The 24,331-nt window shown below is 43.5% G+C and overlaps 1 protein-coding gene across 1 annotated transcript in view; it reads left to right on the forward strand.

Moving 5' to 3' along the window:
- The window catches only part of cmtm6 (CKLF-like MARVEL transmembrane domain containing 6), a 100,530-nt gene that overhangs the window by 47,665 nt on the left and 28,534 nt on the right, over positions 1-24,331 (forward strand). Inside the window, exon 3 of the mRNA XM_080210011.1 lies at positions 22,799-22,975. Coding sequence (XP_080066137.1) covers positions 22,799-22,975 — 177 coding nt within the window. The remainder of the gene's footprint in view (positions 1-22,798; positions 22,976-24,331) is intronic.

A 24,331-nucleotide genomic window follows, 5' to 3' on the forward strand; every position in this document is an offset into this window, starting at 1 on the left:
GGGTACAGATAATCAGGCTTATTTCAGACCCTTGCAGTCAACTGCCAAAAAAAATATTTCCCATTAGCGTGGGCTGGATTTGAATCAAAGTTTTGGAGTTGAAAGGCCAATGAGATAATTTACTGTGCCTCCATCTCCCTGGCCATTGTGGACTTGAAATTGATTTAACATTTATGGGCTTTACTGTGGTTAGTTAACTCGTATTTTGATTCCCTATGTCCATGAGGATCTCACACATTAATGCTGTAGGTAAGGATTAGAAATTAGGCTTTTTTTTTCTGGTTGGGCCAAAACTGTAGACCAATATTAAAGGTTGGCAGAAATTAATTATTAAACAGATAGTTGTACGATCTATACAAGGACATCAAGCACTGTCAATAACATAAGAGGTTAGATTATTTGAACAGTGGGACTAACCCTTTGTACAGCAGATTTTTCCAGTAGTGTCCACCACTGGAGGACATGTTGAAGCCTCACTGTTGTCTCCACTTGACATTCTGGTGATTGGCCTTTCTGAACTTCTGATTTTTGTTTTTAATCATTGGGTAATTATTGTAAAACCTGTGAAAGGAGTTTGTTAACCAGAGTGACCTCTCTGTTAACCTCTACCCACAATGGGTTGGGGAGCGGTCAGCAATGGAGGGAAGGTTAAACCATCAAATGCACTGTAATCTTAATCCACCACATGTGAGACCAAACACTTAAGAAATATCTTTCTGTGGGAAAACATGATAGAAATGATTTTAAGAGAATAATGCGCTGGCACCGCATATCAGTGTATCCAAATGTCCCACTATAGAAGGTAAGGCATATTAGCCACACTATGACAATCACATTGCAGTTAAGAGCTGGATTTAAAATTGGCTGCTGCCGTTGTGCGGGGTTCTTGGGCATCTGCAAACCTAGCACTGAAAGGGAGATGGAAGCTGCAGATTCCACGTTCCTCATTGGCCAGGATGAACATGGGTATACCCCACCCCCAAAAAAACTCTCCAGTTGCTTGTGGCCTCCCCGTCCCCATCACAATTGCCATCCTCTCCTCCACTCTAGCCTCAATGTTCAATGTCTGCCTCTGCTGTAATGTCAAATCATCCCTCACCTCATGATTGCTATGGTTCATCTATGGGCTATGGTGCAGCCCCCTACTGCTGGTTTTCCCTCTGGCCACTGGCCAGCCTGTTAACTTGACCACTGGTGTATGGGGAATGGGCCAAAGTCTATTCATGGGATTATGCTATTAAATTGGGCAAGACCTCTTTGCCCTAACGTTGTAGATCTAGGTTTTCAATATGTCTATTTTTGGGCAGTTTGGTGTAACTGTTATTCATCATAAATGTCACTGCTAACATTTATCAATGATGATGACTGGGGAAGAATTCTAAAGGTGTAAGCTAGCACATTTCCAGTTGTCGCCCATGTCATACTTTTGACCATACAAATGTTTTATGAAATGTACCTAAGTTAAATATCAATACATTGAAAATAAATTGCATTCACCCCATCTTAATTTGCCCATTTCCCTTCTGGTTTGTTCACCATTGTTCACCTATCATTCTGTCTAACTGTATAAAAATGTAATCATTTGACCAATATTTATTTACAAGAATTGAAAATCCTCCATCATATGATCTGTGTTGAGTCCAGATTACTGTATAGTGCCTGTAGGAAAGATAAGATGCCCTTCCTCAAGCTTGCTTGCGTTGAGTGTGATTGAAACAGTGTAGCAGGCCAAGAGGTCAGAATGAAAGCAAGGGAAAATCAAAAGGCAGGCAACATGAACCTTCACACACTGCAGTGAAGTTACTCTGAAAATCCCCTAGTCGGCACCTGTTGAGGTACACTGATGGAGAATTTAGCATGGCCAGTGCTCCTAACCCGCATATCTTTGGACTGTGGAAGGAAACCGGAGCACCCAGAGGAAACCCACACAGACACGAGGACAACGTGCAAACGCCACACAGACAGTGCCCCAAGATGGGATTAAAGTATAGTATATTGAAAGAAGTTCAAGTAAATCACTGTTTTACCCGAAAAGTGTGTTTGGAGGCATAGGCATTGAGATTAGAAGAGGTAAAGTGCCGGTGCTGCATTTCCTGTGCTACTTTTTAAAAATTCATGGAATTTGGGCATTGCTGGCTGCATTTATTGCCCATCCCTAATTACCTTTGGGAAGATGGAGGTGAGCTGCCCCTCTTGAACTGCTGCAGTCCTAGTGGTGTAGGACACCCACAGTGCTGTTAGGGAAGAAGTTGCAGGATTTTGACCTAGCGACAGTTGGTCATGTCTTTCCAAGACAGGGTGGTAAATGTGTGGAGGGGAACTTCGAGGTGGTGGTGTTCCCATGTATCTGCTACTCTTGTCCTTTGAGATGGTCACGGTTGTCGTTTAGGAAGGTGCTACCCAAGGAGTTTTAGTGAGTTCCTGCAGTGTATCTTGTAAATGTGTCAGTGGTGGAGGGAGTGAATGTTTGTGGAAGGAATGCCAATCAAGCTGGCTGCTTTGTCTGGAATTTCATAATAACTTCATTGCAGTGTTAATGTAAGCCTTACTTGTGACTAATAAATAAACTTTAAAAAAATTTTACAGAAGGATGGTGTCAAGCTGCTTAAGTATTGTTGGAACTTCACTCATCCAGGCGAATGGAGAGTATTCCATCACACTCTTGTGCCTCATAGATGACGATCAGGCTTTCGGGAGTTGGGAGATGAATTACTCACTGCAGGGTTCCTAGCCTCTGACCTGCTATTGTGTCCACAGTATTTATATGTTTAGTTTCTGGTCAATGGTAACCCCTGGGATGTTGTTAGTAGGGAATTCAGAATGCTAATGCCATTGAATGTCAAGGAGTGATGGATATATTCTCTCTTTTTCGGGCCAACATTTCTAAGAAGGGATGAAACCTGCCCTTTTGGGGAGAACATGATTAGGACTTCAGCATATTTTTTCCACCTTTCTCCCTGCTTAATTAAAGGGTTCCCACCTTTGTCTGATTGTGCCTCAGAATGTCTACATTTAAAGGCATTATATAAATATAATTTCTTGTTGATAATTGTTGCTGTTTAGATTCAGATTTGAAGAAATGCCATTGGGTGGGGTTAGAGGGTAGTGAACATCAGCTGAACCATTCCCCCGATTGGGATCAGTCTGTATCTTCAGGTGAGGAAGGAAGAACAGAACCCAGTCAGGAAGAATGAACTCAATCTGAGAGGAAAGTCCAAATGTTGCTTTTGAGGTACTGAGAGTTTTAGTGTCTAAGATGGCTGGATAATATGACCGAATACGTAGATATGGTTTTTTTAAATGTTAAAAGTCTTTCAGTATTAATACGTCACATGGTTCTTATCTTTGAATCTGTTTTCAGCAATACATTTGAAGCAGTTTATGTGAGGAAGTGGTGAAATGTCTTTCGAATAGTTCTTCATTTGCTGAATGTTAAATGTTTAAGTTTGTCAAGTCTTATTTGATAAGTGGGCTAGTTCTTGTTATCTGAGCTTGAGTTGAGTAGCAGTTGATTTGAGTAACAATAAAGCGTAAGTTATATTTCAAAATAAAACAATGGTAGCTCAAACTCAACCATTTGGGAGCGGGGGAGGTGGCGGCGGGCAGGTAGGGTGGGAAATGTTAGGGGTTTTTTAAATTTTTTTTCAAAAATTTCCCATATCTCATTCACACACTGTTTTATCCTTTCACTTTCTCCCCAGAGATTTTTTTCAGAATTCTGGAATGTGATTACAGGAAATCCCAAGCCCAACCCAGTGTACATCCAACCTTGTTAATTAGGTCCAATTTATTCACTTAGTAAACTTTTTGCTGTGATTGTAAGTGAGGAGCCTAATTTATCATTGACAGAGAACTGACTGAAATACAAACTGAAAACCCAGTGGATTACTTACTGTAATTAGATTTCCTCCTTGAAGCTCACAGAAGTTTAAAGTTTGTCTTTATTGTGATAATGTGCTGTTTTTAATTCCTGTTTTGATAACTCAATCAGTCCAAAGCTTTTGCTTTTCAGTTACTCAAGTGTTCGATTTTACTCAGCCACCCATATTGGACTTGTTCTTTCGGTCTTTATTCTTTTCATTTACAAACAAGAACAATTGTCTTGCAATCTATATTAAGGGAACAGATGGCATCTTTTGTAATCAAGTGTCCCATGTGGCATGTTGTCCTTCTGGTGCCAGGATAAGGGGTGCCTCACCACCTTGAAATGATATTGGAGAGGGAGTGGGAGGATCCAGTCATTGTTGAAAAGAGGAGGCAAGAGATCCTGTTTGCAGCATACCAGGGGCAAAGAGCAAAATCAGAAGAAAAGATCTCAAGGGTTGGAATCTGTGGATTATTATCTCAGCCACTTTTTTGTAAATTGATGTAGGGATAAGCAGATCAGGGAGGTGAACAGATGGCTGAAGAAGAGGTTGGGAGCAGGGTTGCATTTCATAGTGCGCCAGTATCAGTACTGAGGCAAGAAGAGCTGAACAATTGCAATGGGCTGTGCCTGAACCAGGTTGGGACTAAGGTTCTAAGTAGAAAGGTTGATTAGGACAGCCAAAGTCATAGAATCCCTACAGTGCAAAAGAAGGCCATTTGGCCCATTGCATCTGTACCGACCACAGTCCCACCCAGGCCCTTTCCCCATTACCCCACACATCTATCCTGTTAATCCTCCTAACAATAGGATCAATTTATCATGGCCAATCTATCTAACCTGCACATCTTTGGACTGTGGGAGGAAAGCGGAACATCCAGAGGAAACCCACACAGACACGGAGAGAACATGCAGACACTGCACAGTGACCGGGGGCTGGAGTGAACCTGAATCTCTGGTACTGTGAGGCATTAGTGCTAACCACTGTGCCACCAGGCATAACTCTAACTTTTAAACTGGTAGATGGCGTGTGAGGGAGGGCTTAGGTATGAAAGGTAGTAAAGATAATAGTTTGTAAATAAAAGGGAAGAGAGCAGAGTCTCTGCTTTAGTTAGTACAGGTAAAAGGCAATAAGAGACTTAAAAAAAATACAGAAGGATTTAAGATTGTGGTAAGACTTGTGTTTAGGTCCCTTGGTAATAGATTGTTTAAATGCAGAGATTAAACAAGGATGTAACTTGTCATTTTAATGGGAAATATTGCCTTTCACATAGATTGGCATGTCTTAAATGAGTCCAGGATGGTTTTTTTTCTGCAAAAATATGGTCTAGAACCAGTAAGGGGACAGACCATATTAAACTTAGTAATGTTTAATGTACCAGCTTTAAACAACAGCCTGATGGTTTGTGGAGCTCAGATGACTCAGCTGATAGAGCTTTTAATCTGAGAGTCCAGACTTCAGATCCCTGTTTGGGTGGAGCCAAACAGGGCTTCACCCAAGCCCTAATTTAGATTAATTGTTCCTCACTTGGACAGCCAAGATTCATGTGAGCAGCACGGTGGCACAGTGGATAGCACTGCTGCCTCACAGCGCCAGGGACCCGGGTTCAATTCTGGCCTTGGCTGACTGACTGTGTGGAGTTTGCAGGTTCTCCCTGTTTCTGCATGTGTTTCCTCCCACAGTCCCAAAGATGTGCAGTTTAGATGGAATGGCCATGCTAAATTGCCCCTTAGAGTCAGGGAGGTTAGCAGGGTAATTACATGGGAACACGCAGATAGGGCCTGGGTAGGATTGTTGTCGGTGCAGCCTTGATGGGCTGAATGGTCTCCTTCTGCACTGCAGGGATTCAGTGAACATGGATCAAATAGTGATTATAATTTGATGGGGTTCAATGTAATGCTGAATTTTCAGGTCCTTTGAGCTCTGGCTGTTTCAGGGGAGGAGAGGTGTTTACCTTACAAGACAAGCAGTCAATTAAAAGTCTTATTAAGAGCAGCTAAAGGAGACTGACTGCAATTGCAGCTTCTGACACAATGAGCAATAAATGTGGAAGGGATATGCTAACTCTGAGGTTATGGATTGTGATTGAATAGAATTCTGCTGCTATCACACCCTCATGGGTGCTATATCTGTAGCCTCATGATCCAGTATATCCCACACCCTGCCATTACTGCCAAGCTGAAAGATCAACCCATGTTCAGTGAAGAGTGCCGGAGGGCAGGTCAGGAGCAGTACTGAGCACATCTAAAAATAAGGTGTCAACTTGGTGAAGTTACAACACAGGACTACTTGCTTGCCAAACAATGGAAGCAGAATGCAGTAGACAGAGATAAGCAATTTTACAACCAACAGATCAGATCAAAGCCCTATTGTCTTGCACATCCAGTGGTGAACGTTTAAATAATTAACTAAGAGGAGATTCCACAAATATCCCCATCTGGATGATGGGGAAGCCCAGCACATGAGTGCAAAAAACAAGGCAGAAGCATTTTCAGTCATCTTCAGCCAGAAGTGTCAAGCGGATGATCCATCGCAGTTGCCACTTCAGGTTCCACGTCACCAATGCCAGTCTTCAGCCAATTTGATTCACTTCATGTCAGGAAGCAGGATAAGGCTATGGGCCCTGACAACATCCCAGTAATATTACTAAAGACTTGTGTTTCAGAGCTAGATAGCCACACCACTAGCCAAGCTGAGAAAATGCTGGAAAATCTCAGCAGGTCTGGCAGCATCTGTAAGGAGAGAAAAGAGCTGAGAGAAGAACAATACTTCTTCAGGATAGGCATCCCTGGAAGAGAAGTGGCAGTGAATTAAACACTGGATGAAAGCAAATTACTACGGATGCTGGAACCTGAAACCAAAGAGAAAATGCTGCAAAATCTCAGCAGGTCTGGCAGCATCTGTAAGTAGAGAAAAAAGCTAGCTTTTATTCACCATCCAAGCTGTTACCTGACAATGTGGAAAGTTTCCCAGGCATATCCTACCCACAAAACGCAGGACAAATCCAATCTGGCCAATTACTGCGACAATGACCTCCTCTCAATCATTAGCAGAGTGATGGAACATGTCATCAACAATGCTCTGAAGCAACCTTTACTCAGTTCTAATCTGTTCACAGATGCCCATTTGGGATACCGGCATGGCCACTTGGCCCATTTTCCCATTGCAGCCTTGGTCCAAACGTGGACAGAAGAGGTGAACTTGAGGGGAGATGATAGTGACTACAAAGCTGCATTTGCCTGGATATGGCATCAAGGAAACCTAGAAAAAACTGGAATTGATAGGTTTACTTTTCACTGGTTGGAGTCATACCTAGCACGAAAGAGGGAAGCTATTGTTATTGAAGGCAAAACATCTCAGTCTCAGGATATGGCATCTTCAGCAGCTTCATCAATAACCTTTCCTCCCCCAGTTCTGGGTGCTACATTTTTTTGTAAAGATGTGAAAGAATTAGAGAGTGCAGAAAATATTCACAAGAATGATCCCAGAGATGAGGAACTTCACTCACATAGATCGGAGAATTTGGGACTATTTTCCTTGGAAAATAAATGGTTGAGAAGAGATTTGATTGAGGTATCAAAAATCGCAAGGAATCTGGAAAAATTAGATAGGAGAAAAAATGATCCATGACAAAAGTTAGGTGAATGAGAGTGGAGTGAAGATTTGAATCGATAATGCATAGAATAGGCATCCTGGTGGCCTACGTTAAACAATGTAGCTTATTAGTGTGGGACATGGTCAGGCCCCATATTACTAATGAGATTAAGAGGTGCCAATGAAGCAGTAACACACATTGCAGCTATACCAGAGAGTGTCGCACAAACACAGTTCAACCTTTGGGAATTGGCCTCAACCAGCCATTCCAAGAACATGCTTGTGCTGAATGGGATAAGTGGATGGTGGAAGTATGCAGGCTGTCCTGCGTGATGATTTGTGTGGTTTTGTTATCAAACAGTGGATGCTATTAATACAGATCATTCAAACAATGTGGAATATCCAGTTCAGTGAATGAAAAGGAAGATGATTTCTTGTAAAGGGATGATTCTTAAAGCAGACTCTGATCAAGGATGGGACCTTACAATGATGCCACAGCCAAAATGACTCAGAGTGAATTTGATTAATCCTGTGTCAGATGCCAAAGACAATGAATTTGATGGGATTGGAAATGCTTTCCTTGTGGTTAAAGGAATTTTGTACAATTACTTTATTCAATAAGAAAATAGCGAGGCATCTTGAGGAGAATTGTTTGGTAGAGCAGACGCAGCACGGTTTCGTTAAGGGGAAGTTGTGTCTGACGAATTTATTGGAGTTCTATGAGGATGTGTCTAGGGTGGTGGATAGAGGAGAGCCGGTGGATGTGGTCTTTCTTGATTTTCAGAAGGCGTTTGACAAGGTGCCTCACAAGAGGTTATTGCAGAAGGTCAGGGGGCATGGAGTTGGGGGTAGGGTGTTAGCGTGGATAGAGGATTGGCTGTCAAATAGGAGGCAGAGAGTGGGGGTCAACGGGTGCTACTCGGATTGGCGGTTGGTGACTAGTGGAGTGCCCCAGGGGTCGGTGCTGGGGCCTCAGCTATTCACCATTTATATAGATGATCTGGAGGAGGGAACCGAGTGTATGGTGTCGAAATTTGCTGATGACACCAAGATTGGTGGAACGGCAAACTGTGCGGAGGGTGTGGAGAGTCTGCAGAAGGATCTAGATAGGCTGGGCGAATGGGCCAGGAACTGGCAAATGGAATTTAATGTTGGCAAGTGTGAGGTTGTCCACTTTGGTAGGAATAATGGTAGGAAGGACTATTACTTACGTGGCCAAAAACTGCAGCATGCGACGGTGCAGAGGGACCTCAGGGTCCTTGTGCATGAGTTGCAAAAACCCAGCCTACAGGTGCAGCAGGTGGTCAGGAAGGCGAATGGGATGCTGGCCTTCATAGCGAGGGGGATTGAATATATAAGTAGGGAGGTCTTGCTGCAGCTGTATAAGGCACTGGTGAGGCCGCAGCTGGAGTACTGTGTGCGGTTTTGGTCGCTGCACTTACGCAAGAATATTTTGGCCTTGGAGGGAGTGCAGAGGAGGTTTACTAGGCTGATACCGGAGTTGAGGGGGTTGAGCTATGAGGAGAGGCTGAACAAACTAGGCTTGTACTTGTTAGAGTTTAGAAGAATGAGGGGAGATCTCATTGAGACGTATAAGATGTTGAATGGGATGGATAGGATAGAGGTGGAGAGGCTCTTCCCGCTCAGAAAGGACAGTAGGACCAGAGGGCACAGCCTCAGGATAAAGGGGGGGCGGTTTAGAACGGAGTTGAGGAGGAACTTCTTCACTCAAAGGGTGGTGAGTCTCTGGAATTCTCTGCCCGTTGAAGTGGTGGAGGCTGCCTCGCTCAATATTTTTAAGACGCGGGTTGATAGGTTTTTGATAGGCAAGGGGATTAAGGGTTATGGGGAGAGGGCGGGTATGTGGAACTGAGCCACGACAGATCAGCCATGATCTTATTGAATGGTGGGGCAGGCTCGAGGGGCTGGATGGCCTACTCTTGCTCCTATTTCTTATGTTCTGTGTCACATTGATTTGATATGAATTACCAGTGTTATGCTGTTTTCACATTTCAAAATGGTGAATACTGGTGGCTGACATTTTCTACTGTATGTACAAGTCTACCCCTGTTTTAGTAACAACGTTCTGAAGCTTCAAAGGTCAATTTGCATGTCAATATCTGCAGTAACTTGAGAAACTGCTCTGTGAGCAGATTAATTGTAGGACCTGTTGTGTCGTATTTTATGTCAGGTAATTTCAACTGTGTTGCATTTGATTCATGTGACTGATTTTCTTCCATCCCCATGATAATCGTACAATCTATTTCTGATCATAAAAGCTGAATAATGCAAATTGCTGGATCATTTTAAGGGCTAATTTATTTTAATGCAATTGCTTCATAATTTTTTTAGGTGAGGGTCAGCAGACAATAATGGAATTATCAGAAATAATATGTATGACCAAGTTGACTACCACAAGTGAATTTGTACTCAAGAATTTTCAAATTATGTGATTATAATCAGGCATGAAATCGCTCAGGCAATGATAATTGTAAGGTTGGGGAAATTCATATGACTTGTTAACAATTTATCTAAGTGTAGAACAAATCTAAGTGTGCAGTAAGTTCACTTTAATGTCATTAATAGGATAGTGTAATTTAGCAATTTAACGTTATCAGCTTTATTTTTATTTTTATTTTAAATTGCTCTTGAGTGGCCTGCCTGTTCACAAGACCTGTCCTGTATTGTATCTTTAACCCAGTCCAATGCTGGCATCTCCACATCATGGCTGATGTGCCATCAGTCCCTCTCCCTCCTGTTACAGGCCTTGCCTCCCAACATTGTTCCCTGGCCTTGCCTCCACCTGGCCTCCCTTCCTGGTGTCGCTTTCGTCCTTGCCTCCTGCCCTCTGGTCTTACCTTAATCCCCGGGGTATGTTCTTGCTGCTGCGCTCTCGGCTCCTAATTCTGCTGCTGAAGTCCTGAGCTCCATCTCATGGTAGAATTTGGCTGGTGCAGACTGTCAGCACACAAGACTGCTATCCACGCTGATTAACCTCTGCCACTAGATAGAGCTTGGTCGTGGTAATATAGGAACAAAATAGGCCATTCAGCCCATTGAGTCTGCTCCGCCATTCAATATGATCATGACTGATTGGACACTTCAATGCTTTTTACATCATATCCCCATAACCCTTTCCATTAATGTTAATCAAATCTATCAAATTCTACCTTAAACACACACAGTGACTGAGCTTCTTCATCCTTCAGGGTAGAGAATTCCAAAGACTTACAACTCTGATTGAAGACGTTTTTCCTCATCTGGGACTTAAGTTGCTTCTCCCTTATTTTAAAATTCTGCCTCCAGTTCCAGACTCCCCAACCAAGGGGAATATCTTGCCTGCATCAACCTGTCTATTCCTTGTAAGTATTTTTAGGTTTGAATGAGATCACTCTCATTCCTCAAAACTCTAAAGAATACAGATCCAGTTTGCCTAAACTCAGTTCATAAGACAATCCCGTCATCCCTGGAACAAGCCTGGTGAACCTTTGTTGCACTCCCTCTATGACAATAATATCCTTTCTAAGATAAAGGGACTAAAAGTATACACAGTACTCCTGGTGCAGTCTAACCAAGCTCTTATACAATTGAAGCAAGACCTCACTATTCCTGTATTCAAATTCTCTTGTGATATAGACTAATGTTCTAATAGCTTGCTGCGCCTGCTAGCTTCAGAGGCTGATGGACAAGGACATCCATGTCCCTTTGTACATCTGCACTTCCAAATTTCTTACCATTTAGGAAGTACTCTACACATCTGTTCCTTCGATCAAAATGGATTGCCTCACATTTTTCAACATTATTTTCCATCTGCCATGTTCTTTTCCACTCCCTATGCCTGTCCAAACGCTCCTGTAGTCGCTTTACAACTTCTTCACAACACACATTCTCATCTAGCCACTGTTATGCAAGTCTGTTGTAATCATTCTAAGCATTACACAATATTATATTTATTAAAGTGACATTTTATTTTCCAAATTATTTCAGTTAGGAATGCTTAGTGCTGCACATGGATAACAATATTCCAACTTGTACATTGATTATTTTGCTGAATGAGAAATGTCCAAAGGAACCAAAGATTCCTATGTGAATCTATGATTCAGTAAGAAGTCTCACAACACCAGTTGTGAGTCCAACAGTTTTATTTGGTAGCACGAGCTTTCGGAGCACTCATCAGGTGAGTGGATAATTGGTTTCACAAAACAGGGCATATATAGACACAGGCTCAGTTACAAGATATGGTTCCTACCATTGTGCCTACCCCAGTCTAACGTCGGCACCTCCATCAATCTATGATTCATTAGCAGTCACAATTTTCTAGAATGTAACCACAGCTTTTTAAGTGAGGATTCCCTGTAAGTTGAAAATACTCTACTAGATTGACAATTATACATCCAGCCCTGGAATGTTTCTGCAAGGGTGTGTGGTGTGCAGTGTAAAATGTAGCACACATAGCTGAACTGAGTTCCTCATCTTGCCTGCCAAGCTGAAAGCAAGTTTCAATTAAGGAAAGTCGAATGCGGAGGCATCACTGAAGCTCCTGATAGGCAGCCAAGAGTAAAGTATATCGCAACTTGAGACTATCCATTTGGTGGGGCCTGCAAAAAGAAAACACATGTTTCAGTGACTCTGAAAATGTTTTAAGACCATATTTCCATGCAAGGTTTGACAAAATAACACAAGAGCCAAACAAGTTTACAAAACTGATTCTATAAACGGTTGTAGTAAAGGCTATGATATATTCACTTAATAAACTCAATCTCATCAAGAGGCTCTGCTCTTGAATGCTATTTTTCAATTTAGTCAAAATCTCATCAATATTTTGGCAGTTATCATGCCACTAATTCCAATCCTAATTTATAAAGCAAAATTTCACATAATGGTAGTCTAATACTCAACAGACATCCTTCGGTCTTTTTTACAATGTGTGACAGAATTAATCAGCCTGCCATCTGAACATGCAAATGTTCTATATGGATTGTATGGATGTTCGCTGTCTTGGAAACAAATGATCCATATCATCCTTGTATTTGGGATGAATGCAGTGGGTGGGGAAGCATTCAGAAGAGTTTATGGAGATAGTTGGTCCTGAAAAGAGTTGATTGGGATTGATATTTCCATCGCATGATGCCTCTGTAATTGAGACGCAGCCACGATCAAACTGCACATCTTACTTGCGGGACAGATTATGAGGACGGTTCTGGATGAAGCTGCAGATGACAGATATTGACTAATTTGGATAAAATAAGGGTATCAAAACATTCAACTATTTTGTTGGGGTGACCTGAATGTGTAAAATATCTTTAGTGAATTTCTGTACTGAGAACAAAACAGTGAGTGTCAGCAAATTGGGGGACCTAGCTACAGTCCTAGCTAGGGTGTAGAGAAGATCAACTTAATGCAAGGTGAGTCCATTCAAGAGTCTGACAGCAGCAGGGAGGAAGGTGTCCTTAAGTCGGTTGGTACGTGACCTCAGACTTTTGTATCTTTTTCCCGAAGGAAGAAGGTGGAAGAGAGCATGATTGGTGTGAGTGGGGTCCTTAATTATGCTGACTTAATTATGCCAAGGCAGTGGGAAGTGTAGACAGAGTCAGTGGATGGGAGGCTGATTCGCATGATGGATTGGGCTACATTTGCAACCTTTTGCAGTTTCTTGCAGTCTTGGGGAGAGCAGGAGCCATACCAAGCTATGATACAACCAGAACGAATGCTTTCTGTGGTGCATCTGTAAAAGTTGGTGAGAGTAGTAGCAAACATGCCAAATTTCCTTAGTTTTCTGAGAAAGCAGAGGTGTTGGTGGGCTTTCTTAACCATAGTGTTGGCATGGAGGGACCAGGACAGGTTGTTGGTGATCTGGACACCTAAAAGCTTGAAGCTCTCAATCCTCTCTACTTCGTCCCCATTGATGTAGACAGGGGTTTGCTGAAGTTTGACACCATCCAGAACAAAGCAACCCATCTGATTGACATCCCATTCAACACCTTTGACATTCATTCCCTCCACACCAATGCATTGTGGCAGTAGGGTATACCATCTGCAAGATTCTCTGCAGTAATTCAACACAGTAGAAAATCTGCAATTTTTACCAACTAGAAAGACAAGGCAGCAGGTGTATGGGAACAAATTCCCTCCCAGCATGCTGTGCCTCTACAGCACATGGGCTGCAATGTTAACATAAAAACATAGAACATTACAGCACAGTACAGGCTCTTCAGCCCTCAATGTTGTGCCGAGCTATGTCCAATCCTAAGATCAAGCTATCCGCTCCCTATGAATCTGGAGTGCTTCATGTGCCTATCCAGTAACTGCTTGAAAGTTCCTAAAGTGTCCGACTCCAGTATCACAGCAGGCAGTCTATTCCACACCCCAACCACTCTCTGAGTAAAATATCTACCTCGGACATCCCTCCTAGTTGTCCCACCATGAACCTTATAGTTATGCCCCCTAGAAACAGCTACATCCACCCGAGGAAATAGTCTCTGCACGTCCACTCTATCATTCCCTCTCATCATCTTATAAACCTCTATTAAGTCGCCTCTCATCCTACTCCGCTCCAAAGAGAAAAGCCCCAGCTCCCACAACCTTTCCTCATAAGACCTACCCTCCAAACCAGGCAGCATCCTGGTAAATCTCCTCTGCACTCTCTCCAATGCTTCCACATCCTTCTTATAATGAGGTGACCAGAACGGAACACACTATATTCCAAATGTGGTCTCACCAACATCTGGTATAGTTGCAGCATAACCCCACGACTCTTAAACTTAAACCCCCTGTTAATAAATGCTAACACACTGTAAGCCTTCTTCATGGCTCTATCCACTTGAGTGGCAACCTTCAGAGATCTGTGGATATGAACCCCAAGATCTCTCTGTTCCTCCACATTCCTTAGAACCCAGCTGTTGACCCTGTAATCCGCATTCAAGTTTGTCCTACCAAAATGAATCACCTCACATTTATCAGGGTTAAACTCCATCTGCCACTTTTCGGCTGAGCTCTGCGTCCTATCAATGTCTCTTTGCAGCCTGCAACAGCCCTCCACCTCATCTACTACTCCACCAATCTTGGTGTCATCAGCAAATTTACCAAACCACCCATCAGCCCCTTCTTCCAAGTCATTGATAAAAATCACAAAAAGCAGAGGGCCCAGCACTGACCCCTGTGGTACACCGTTGGTAACTGGCCTCCAGTCTGAAAATTTTCCCTCCAGCACCACTCTCTGTCTTCTATGATACAGCCAGTTACTTATCCAATTGGCCAAATTTCCTTTTATCCGACACCTCCTTATCTTCTTCATGAGCCTACCATGGGGAACCTTATCAAACGCCTTACTAAAATCCATGTATACGACATCAACTGCTCTACCTTTGTCTACACACTTGGCTACCTCCTCAAAGAATTCACTCAGATTTGTGAGGCAGGACTTACCCCTCACAAAACCATGCTGACTACCCCGGATTAAAATGAATCATTCCGAATGGTCATAAATCTTATCTCTCAGGACCCTTTCCATTAACTTACCGACCACCGAAGTAAGACTAACTGGCCTACAATTACCAAGGTCATTCCTATTTCCTTTCTTGAAAAGAGGAACAACACTTGTCACTCTCCAGTCCGCTGGCACTATCCCTGTGGACAGTGAGGACCCAAAGATCAGAGCTAAAGGCTCTGCAGTCTTATCCCTTGCCTCCCAAAGTATCCTATGATGTATCCCATCTGGCCCAGGGGACTTATCCACCCTCAGGTTTTTCAAAATTGGTAATACATCTTTCCTCAGAACATCTACCTCCTCTATCCTATCAGCCTGTATCACACACTCCTCTTCAAAAACATGGCCCCTCTCCTTAGTGAACACTGAAGAAAAGTATTCATTCAGTGCCTCACCTATCTCTTCTGACTCCATGCAGAAGTTCCCACTACTATCCTTGACTGGCCTTAACCTCACCCTGGTCATTCTTTTATTTCTCACATAAGAGTAAACAGCCTTAAGCCCTTTCTTTAACTCATTCCTAGCTACTTTGTAACACTCAAGTGACCCAACTGAACCTTGTTTTTTCATCCTTACATACTCTTCCTTTTTCCTCTTGACAAGGCATTCAACCTCCTTTTGTGAAGCACGGTTCCCTCACTCGGCTATTTCTTCCCTGCCTGCCAGCGACATACCTATCAAGGACACGCAGTATTTGTTCCTTGAAAAGGCTCCATTTTTCGTTTTGTGCCCATACCTGACAGTTCCTGCTCCCATCTTATGCTCCCTAATTCTTGCCTAATGGCATCATAATTACCCCTGCCCCAATTATAAACCTTGCCCTGTCGTGTGACCCTATCCCTCTCCATTGCAATAATGAAGGACACCGAATTGTGGTCACCATCTCCAAAGTGCTCTCCCACAAACAAATCTAACACTTGGCCCGGTTCATTACCCAGTACCAAGCCCAATGTGGCCCCACCTCTCGGCTAATCCACGTATTGTGTCAGGAAAGTCTCCTGCAAGCTCTGTACAAAAAGCGCCCCACCTGAACTATTCGACCAAAAAAGGTTCCAATCAATATTTGGAAAGTTAAAGTCGCCCATGATAACCACCCTGTGACCTCCATACCTATCCATAATCTGCTGTACTATTTCCTCCTCTACATCTCTATTACTATTTGGGGGCTATAAAAAACTCCTAACAATGTGACCAAACCTTTCTTATTTCTAACTTCAGCCCATATTACCTCAGTAGGTAGATCGCCCTCAAAATGCCTTTTAGCAGCTGTTAAACTATCCTTGATTAACAATGCTACTCCTCCACCCCTTTTACCATCTTCCCTATTCTTACTGAAACATCTATATCCCGGAACTGCCAACAACCATTCTTGTCCCTGTTCTAACCATGTCTCCGTAATGGCCACAACATCATAGTCCCAAGTACCAATTCACGCTCCAAGTTCACCTACCTTATTCCTGATGCTCCTTGCATTGATGTAGATACACTTCAATCCACCATCCTGTCTGCTTGTATGCTCCTGCGACCTTGGTACCTTCCTTAGCACCTCGTGATCCTCAACACTGGCTTTTGGACTACATCTCATTTTGCCAACCCCCTGACAAATTATTTTAAACGCACCCCCCCTCCCCCCGAAGAGATGTAAATTTCCCTCCCAGGATATTAGTGCCTCTCTGGTTCAGGTGCAAACCGTCCTGTTTGTACAGGTCCCACCTTCCCCAGAATGTGCTCCAATTAAGAAGGCAACTCGCCACCACCTTCACAAGGGCAATTATGAATGGGCAACAAATGCTGGGCTAGCCAACAATGCTGACATTCTGCAAACAAATAAAGAACATAAACAGCCAAGAAAAGGTTTTGGCCCATTGCCACAGTGAAACTATCAGAAAGGTGCCATGCGGGAGATATCTGAATTGAAAACTGCAAATTTTCCCATCCCGCCTGCCACGGGAATTGTACCGGGTTGGGGGGCTGGGTGGGGGAGGGGGCCTTCAAAGGTCCGTTGAACTCAGGTGGGATTTGGAGCAAGTGCAGCCAGAAAATACTGCCCAGTATCTTTGTGTAAAGCCTTGTAATTGGATGATTTTGTTTATTTATGCTGAGCTGTTGTGACAGCTTTAGAAGTGAAAGAGTAGACACACTTTGTAATTTTAACCATTCAAATCTTTGTGGCTTCAAATCAGGATGTAAAGTATAAACAAGAGGAAAAATCGAAGAGAAAAACAAACCACTGCCAGAAACCATTAAGGTGCTCAGGATGTTTTCAGTAATACCCAATTGAACTCCTTGATGAAATGAAAATTCTAACATTGACAGTAGATGGTGCTGTATACCCTTGTGCTGTCATTGCTTTTTGTAGAGTATCACATAGAAATCTTCAAGTATTTTTCATAAGATACCGTAGGAGACCCAAACAGGTTTTTGCAAGTTCCAGTGATCTGTAAATTGTTTTGGAACTGTTGGCTTTTCTTGAATTTTTTAAAAAAGTTTATTATTGTGACATGTATTAGCACATAGTGAAAAGTAATGTTTCCTGCATGCTATGCAGACAAAACGTACTATTCATAGAGAAAGAAACAAGAGAGTACAGAATATAGTGTTACAGTCATAGTTAGGATGAAGAGAAAGACCAAGTTAATGCAAGGTGGGTCCATTCAGAAGTCTGATGGCAACAGGAAAGAAGCAGTTCTTGAGTTAGAACAAAGAACAATACAGCATAGGAAACAGGCCCTTCGGCCCAACAAGCCCCTGCCACCATTTTAACATTCAGTGAGCGCCTCATTCCAATCCTCCTCCTACCTATGAGTTGGTTTGTTTTGTGACCCCAGACTTTTGTATTTTTTTCCCGATGGAAGAAAGTGGAAGAGGGAATGTCCGGGATGCGTGGGGTTCTTAATTATGCTAGCTGCTTTGCCGAGGTAGTGGGAAGTCTAGACAGAGCCAATGGATGGGAGGCTGGTTTGCATGATGGATTGGGCTTCATTCACGATCGTTTGTAGTTTCTTGCGGTCTTGGACAGAGCAGGAGCCATACCAAGCTGTGATACAACCAGAAAGAATGGTTTCTATGGTGGTAAGAATCTTGGCTGACGTGCCAAATTTCCTTAGTCTTCTGAGATAGTAGAGGCGTTGGAGGGCTTTCGTAACTATAGTGTCAGCATGAGGGTACCAGGACAGGTTGTTGGTGATCTGGACACCTAGAAACCTAAAGCTCTTGACCCTTTCTACTTCATCCCCGTTGATGTAGACGGGGGCATGTTCTCCTCTACGCTTCCTGAAGTAGATGACAATCTCCTTTGTTTTGTTGACATTGAGGGAGAGATTATTGTCACCGTACCAGTTGATCAGATTCTGTATCTCATTCCTCTGCTCTGTCTTGTCATTGTTTGAAATCCGACCCACTATAGTGATGTCGTTCAGCGAACTTGAAAATTGAATTGGAGGGGAGTCAGGCCACACATTCATAGGTGTATAAGGAGTATAGTAAGGGGCTGAGAACACAGCCTTGTGGGGCACTGGTGTTGAGGATGATTGTGGAGGATTGTGTTTTCTTCTGTTGCCACAGCACTGAAAAGGCACTAACCAAAGTCACAAATAATATCCTGTGTGATTGTGGTGCAATATTTTTCCTCCACTTCTCTGTGGCCGTTAACAGGATCAGTCGCACGATCCTCCAGTGCCTTTCCTTCGTTACCCATTTCCTATTCTATTTTTACCTATTTGATCATAGACAAAACACATGCACACCACCGCCACGTGATCCTGAATGTATCTCATATCTGTTATCACACAGACTTTTACATCCACTTCAAAAATCCAGCTACTTCTACATTGAAATCTTCATCCGTATCTTTTTATCTCTCGATTCAACAACCCCAAAGCATTCCTCATCGACTTCCCACCCTCCACTGTCCAAAACTCGGCCACTCTTACCTTCCATATTAGAATTCATTGACTTACTTTCTTACAGACACCTGTTTTTGGTGGATAATGCAGTTTTTTTTTATATTTGAAAATATTACAGAAAATGTAATATTCCATGGAATATGTAAATATCGTGGAAGTGTCATTAGTGGAATTTAGCTCTTGTGTTCCTATCTTGGCAGATTTTATTCATGTGGATTTGATAGTAAGACATTTACTTCATTGGAAGTTTTAGCTGTCTTCATTCATCTCCAACTTTTCTCTGTCCAGTAAAAGGATCTTGCCGGATTGGATAAATTATCTTTTCCACTTCCATAATTAGAGTAGAAATTACAATTGATAGAACTGATGTCTGATTATTTGATGTGCTGGGAATACATTTCTGAATGAGCCATTTTTACCCGGACATTAACTGATTTGATTTCAGTAGGTTTTTGCCTCTCTAAAATAGGATGCACAAACTTGTGCTCCATTAGACACATATTGGCTATGGCTAATATTCAGTGCCCCACTGCCATCATTCCTCTGAGCTTCACTGCTTCTGCTCATCCAGATCAAAATAGATCCTGCAAGATGCTGTAACGTATCAAGATCAGTAACCTTCTATCAAGGTAGATAAGTCGCCGGGACCAGATGGGATGTACCCCAGGATACTGTGGGAGGCGAGGGAAGAGATTGCAGAGCCCCTGGCGATGATCTTTGCGTCGTCAATGGAGACGGGAGAGGTTCCAGAGGATTGGAGGATTGCGGATGTAGTTCCTATTTTTAAGAAAGGGAACAGAGATAGCCCGGGAAATTACCGACCGGTGAGTCTGACCTCAGTGGTTGGTAAGCTGATGGAGAGGCTTCTGAGGGACAAGATTTACGAACATTTGGAGAGGTTTGACATGATCAGGAATAGTCAGCATGGATTTGTCAAGGGCAGGTCGTGCCTTACAAGCCTAGTTGAGTTCTTCGATAATGTGACTGAACACATTGACGAAGGAAGTGCCGTGGACGTAGTGTACATGGACTTCAGCAAGGCGTTTGATAAGGTCCCCCATGCAAGACTTCTTGAGAAGGTGAGAGGGCATGGGATCCAAGGGCCTTTGGCCTTGTGGATCCAGAACTGGCTTGCCTGCAGAAGGCAGAGAGTGGTTGTGGATGGGGCTTTTTCTGAATGGAGGTCAGTCACCAGCGGAGTGCCTCAAGGATCTGTTCTGGGACCCTTGTTGTTTGTCATTTTCATAAATGACCTGGATGAGGAAGTGGAGGGATGGGTAAGTAAGTTCGCTGATGACACGAAGGTCGGTGGTGTTGTGGATGATCTGGAAGGATGGCAAAAGTTGCAGCAGGACATAGATAGGATGCAGGACTGGGCGGAGAAGTGGCAGATGGACTTCAACGCGGATAAATGTGTTGTCGTCCATTTTGGCAGAACCAACGGGATGAACGAGTACACTATTAAGGGCAGAAGTCTGAGTAGTGTTGAGGAGCAGAAGGATCTTGGGGTCCGGGTCCACAGGACTCTTAAATCGGCCTCGCAGGTGGAGGAGGTGGTCAAGAAGGCGTATGGTGTACTGGCCTTCATTAATCGAGGGATTGAGTTTAGGAGTCGGGAGGTAATGCTGCAACTTTATAAGACCCTTGTCAGGCCTCATTTGGAGTATTGTGCGCAGTTCTGGTCGCCTCACTATAGGAAAGATGTAGAAGCTATTGAAAGGGTGCAGAGGAGATTTACAAGGATGTTGCCTGGACTGGGAGGCATGCCTTATGAAGTTAGGTTGAGGGAGCTGGGACTCTTTTCCCTGGAGAGACGAAGGTTGAGAGGCGACCTGATAGAAGTTTACAAAATGTTGAGAGGAATAGATAGGGTGGACTCTCAGAGGCTATTTCCCCGGTTTGAAATGGTCGCTACGAGAGGACACAGATTTAAGGTGCGGGGAGGGAGGTTCAGAAGTGATGTTAGGGGTAAGTTTTTCACTCAGAGGGTGGTGAGTGAATGGAATCGGCTGCCGTCAGTGGTGGTGGAGGCGAACTCGCTGGGGTCTTTTAAAAGACTTCTGGATGAGTATATGGGGTTTAATGAGATTGAGGGTTATAGATAGGTCTGTAGGTTGGTAGGTGATGTGGTCGGCGCAACTTGTGGGCCGAAGGGCCTGTTTGTGCTGTAGTGTTCTATGTTCTATGTTCTATATGTATATCTACAGAAAATTTTGATTGTCACTTAATACTCAGCACTTTAGTTTTTCTGTTTTTCCTCCTCAACAAATTGCCTGTAATGTAAATCAAATTTTAAGCACGTTCAGGAAAGGTTGATCATATTGATGTGATGTTTGAAGAAAAACACCTACTACTCATTTTGAACTGAAGCATTACTGAGCTGATTGGGCATTTTGGGATTGGGTGGCACTGTGAGTTAACTCACAGGCTTACATAAGAAATAGGAGCAGGAGTAGGCCATCTAGCCCTTCGAGCCTGCCCTGCCATTCAATAAGATCATGGCTGATCTGAAGTGGATCAGTTCCACTTTCCCGCATTCCCCCCATAACCCTTAATTCCCTTGTCAATCAGAAACCTATCTACCTGTGACTTAAATATATTCAGTGAGGTAGCCTCCACCACTTCAACGGGCAGAGAATTCCAGAGATTCACCACCCTTTGAGTGAAGAAGCTCCTCCTCAACCCCGATCTAAACCGCACTCCCCTTATCTTGAAGCTGTGCCCTCTAGCCCTGCTATCCTTTCTAAGCGGGAAGAATCTCTCTACCTCTACCCTATCTATCCCCTTCATTATCTTATATGTCTATAAGATCCCCCCTCAGCCTTCTAAACTCCAACGAGTACAGACCCAGTCTGTTCAGTCTGTCTTCATAGGCTAACCCTTCATCTCCGGTATCAGCCTAGTGAACCTTCTCTGCACTCCCTCCAAGGCCAAAATATCCTTCAGCAAGTATGGCAACCAAAACTGCACACAGTACTCCAGCTGCGGCCTCACCAGTACCCTGTACAGTTGCAGCAAGACCTCCCTACTTTTATATTCTATCCCTCTCACTATAAAGGCCAACATTCCATTCGCCTTCTTGATCACCTGCTGCACCTGCAGACTGGGATTTTGCGATTTGTGCACAAGGACCCCCAGGTCCCTCTGCACCGTAGCATGCTGCAGCTTTTCACCTTTTAAATAATAATGAGGAAAGGACAGTATCGGCCATATACAGGTTAAACCACCCTCTTAAACACAATTTAACCTCCTACTATTATTTCTACCAAAGTGGATAACCTCACATTTGCTAACATTATACTCCGTCTGCCAGGTCCTCGCCCACTTGCTCAGCCTATCCAGATCTCTCTGCAGACTTTCCACACCTTCCACGCAATTTGCTTTTCCACTCATCTTGGTGTCATCAGCAAATTTCGTTAACCTACACTCAGCCCCCTCCTCCAAATGATCTATGTAAATGGTAAACAGTTGAGGCCCCAGCACCGATCCCTGCGGCACTCCACTAGTCACCAATGGCCAACCAGAATAGCACCCATTGATTCCAGTGTGGCTTCATGCCACATTGCTTGGGTTTGCACCCAACCTAAATGATAGTCACCAGGACCATTAACAGAATAAATATAAGATTACCTTAAATTAATTCTTAATGGGTGCAAATTTGCATCAAAAAGCTTCTGTCAGTTTTCCACTAAACTAAGGCATCAAAGCTGGATAGGATGGAAGTGGCAATGGTATTGTGATGTGATAAAGGGTACTCTTCTGAGGTTAAATTGTGTTTAAGAGTGTGGTTTAACCTGTATATGGCCAATATTATCCTTTCCTCATCAGTATAATGTTAACAGTGCCCAAAAACAACTAAGCTGGATTGATCTCTATGTCTACATCGAAACACGATTTGCAAGATGTATGTATGTCTGAATTTATGTTTTCCATTTTCTCTTGGACAGGTCTTCTCATTTGTGGCCTTTGTTCTGGAGGAGGTCGTGAAAAGCTGCATGAACTGTCATGCCCTTTACTTCTTTGAGTTTGTCAGCTGTAGTGCCTTCTTACTGACAACTTTCCTGCTAATCATACTGATTACTCCTCTGAAAACAAAATTGGATCGGATCAACTGGGAAACTGTGGTAAGTAGAATCATTTCAATTATTAAAAATGCTTTGCGTTATGTTTAGTTCTACGTTACATGGACCTGGATATCAATCTCTTTACAGTTACCATCTATGATTCTGTTTTGATATGTATTACCAAAGTTGGTCAAATTCAAACTGATTTCTCGAGTAAACTGAGAAATTTGATTGAATCCACGTGATAAGAACATAAGAACATAAGAACATAAGAAATAGGAGCAGGAGTAGGCCATCTGGCCCTTCGAGCCTGCCCCGCCATTCAATAAGATCATGGCTGATCTGTCGTGGCTCAGTTCCACTTTCCCGCCCTCTCCCCATAACCCTTAATCCCCTCTCTTATCAAAAACCCATCAACCCGCTTCTTAAAAATATTTAGCGAGGTAGCCTCCACCACTTCAACGGGCAGAGAATTCCAGAGATTCACCACCCTTTGAGTGAAGAAGTTCCTCCTCAACTCCGTTCTGAACCGCCTCCCCTTTATCTTGAGGCTGTGCCCCCTAGTCCTACTGTCTTTTTTGAGCGGGAAGAGTCTTTCCACCTCTATCCTATCCATCCCATTCATCATCTTATACGTCTCAATGAGATCTCCCCTCATTCTTCTAAACTCTAACGAGTACAAGCCTAGTTTATTCAGCCTCTCCTCATAGCTCACCCCCCTCAACTCCGGTATCAGCCTAGTAAACCTCCTCTGCACTCCCTCCAAGGCCAAAATATCCTTGCGCAGGTGCGGCGCCCAAAACTGCACACAGTACTCCAGCTGCGGCCTCACCAATGCCCTATACAGCTGCAGCAAGACCTCCCTACTTTTATATTCAATCCCCCTCGCTATGAAGGCCAGCATCCCATTCGCCTTCCTGACCACCTGCTGCACCTGCAGGCTGGGTTTTTGCGACTCATGCACAAGGACCCCGAGGTCCCTCTGCACCGTCGCCTGCTGCAGTTTTTCGCCACGTAAGTAATAGTCCTTCCTACCATTCTTCCTACCAAAGTGGACCACCTCACACTTGCCAACATTAAATTCCATTTGCCATTTCCTGGCCCATTCGCCCAGCCTATCTAGATCCTTCTGCAGACTCTCCACACCCTCCACACAATTTGCCTTTCCCCCAATCTTGGTGTCATCAGCAAATTTCGACACCCTACACTCGGTTCCCTCCTCCAGATCATCTATATAAATGGTAAATAGCTGAGGCCCCAGCACCGACCCCTGGGGCACCCCACTAGTCACCAACCACCAATCCGAATAGCACCCATTGACCCCCACTCTCTGCCTCCTATTTGACAACCAATCCTCTATCCACGCTAACACCCTACCCCCAACTCCATGTCCTCTGACCTTCTGCAGTAACCTCT

The sequence above is a fragment of the Carcharhinus amblyrhynchos genome, chromosome 2 (assembly GCF_965287045.1).
Source record: "Carcharhinus amblyrhynchos chromosome 2, sCarAmb.v2.hapA, whole genome shotgun sequence".
Taxonomy (NCBI): Eukaryota; Metazoa; Chordata; class Chondrichthyes; order Carcharhiniformes; family Carcharhinidae; genus Carcharhinus; species Carcharhinus amblyrhynchos.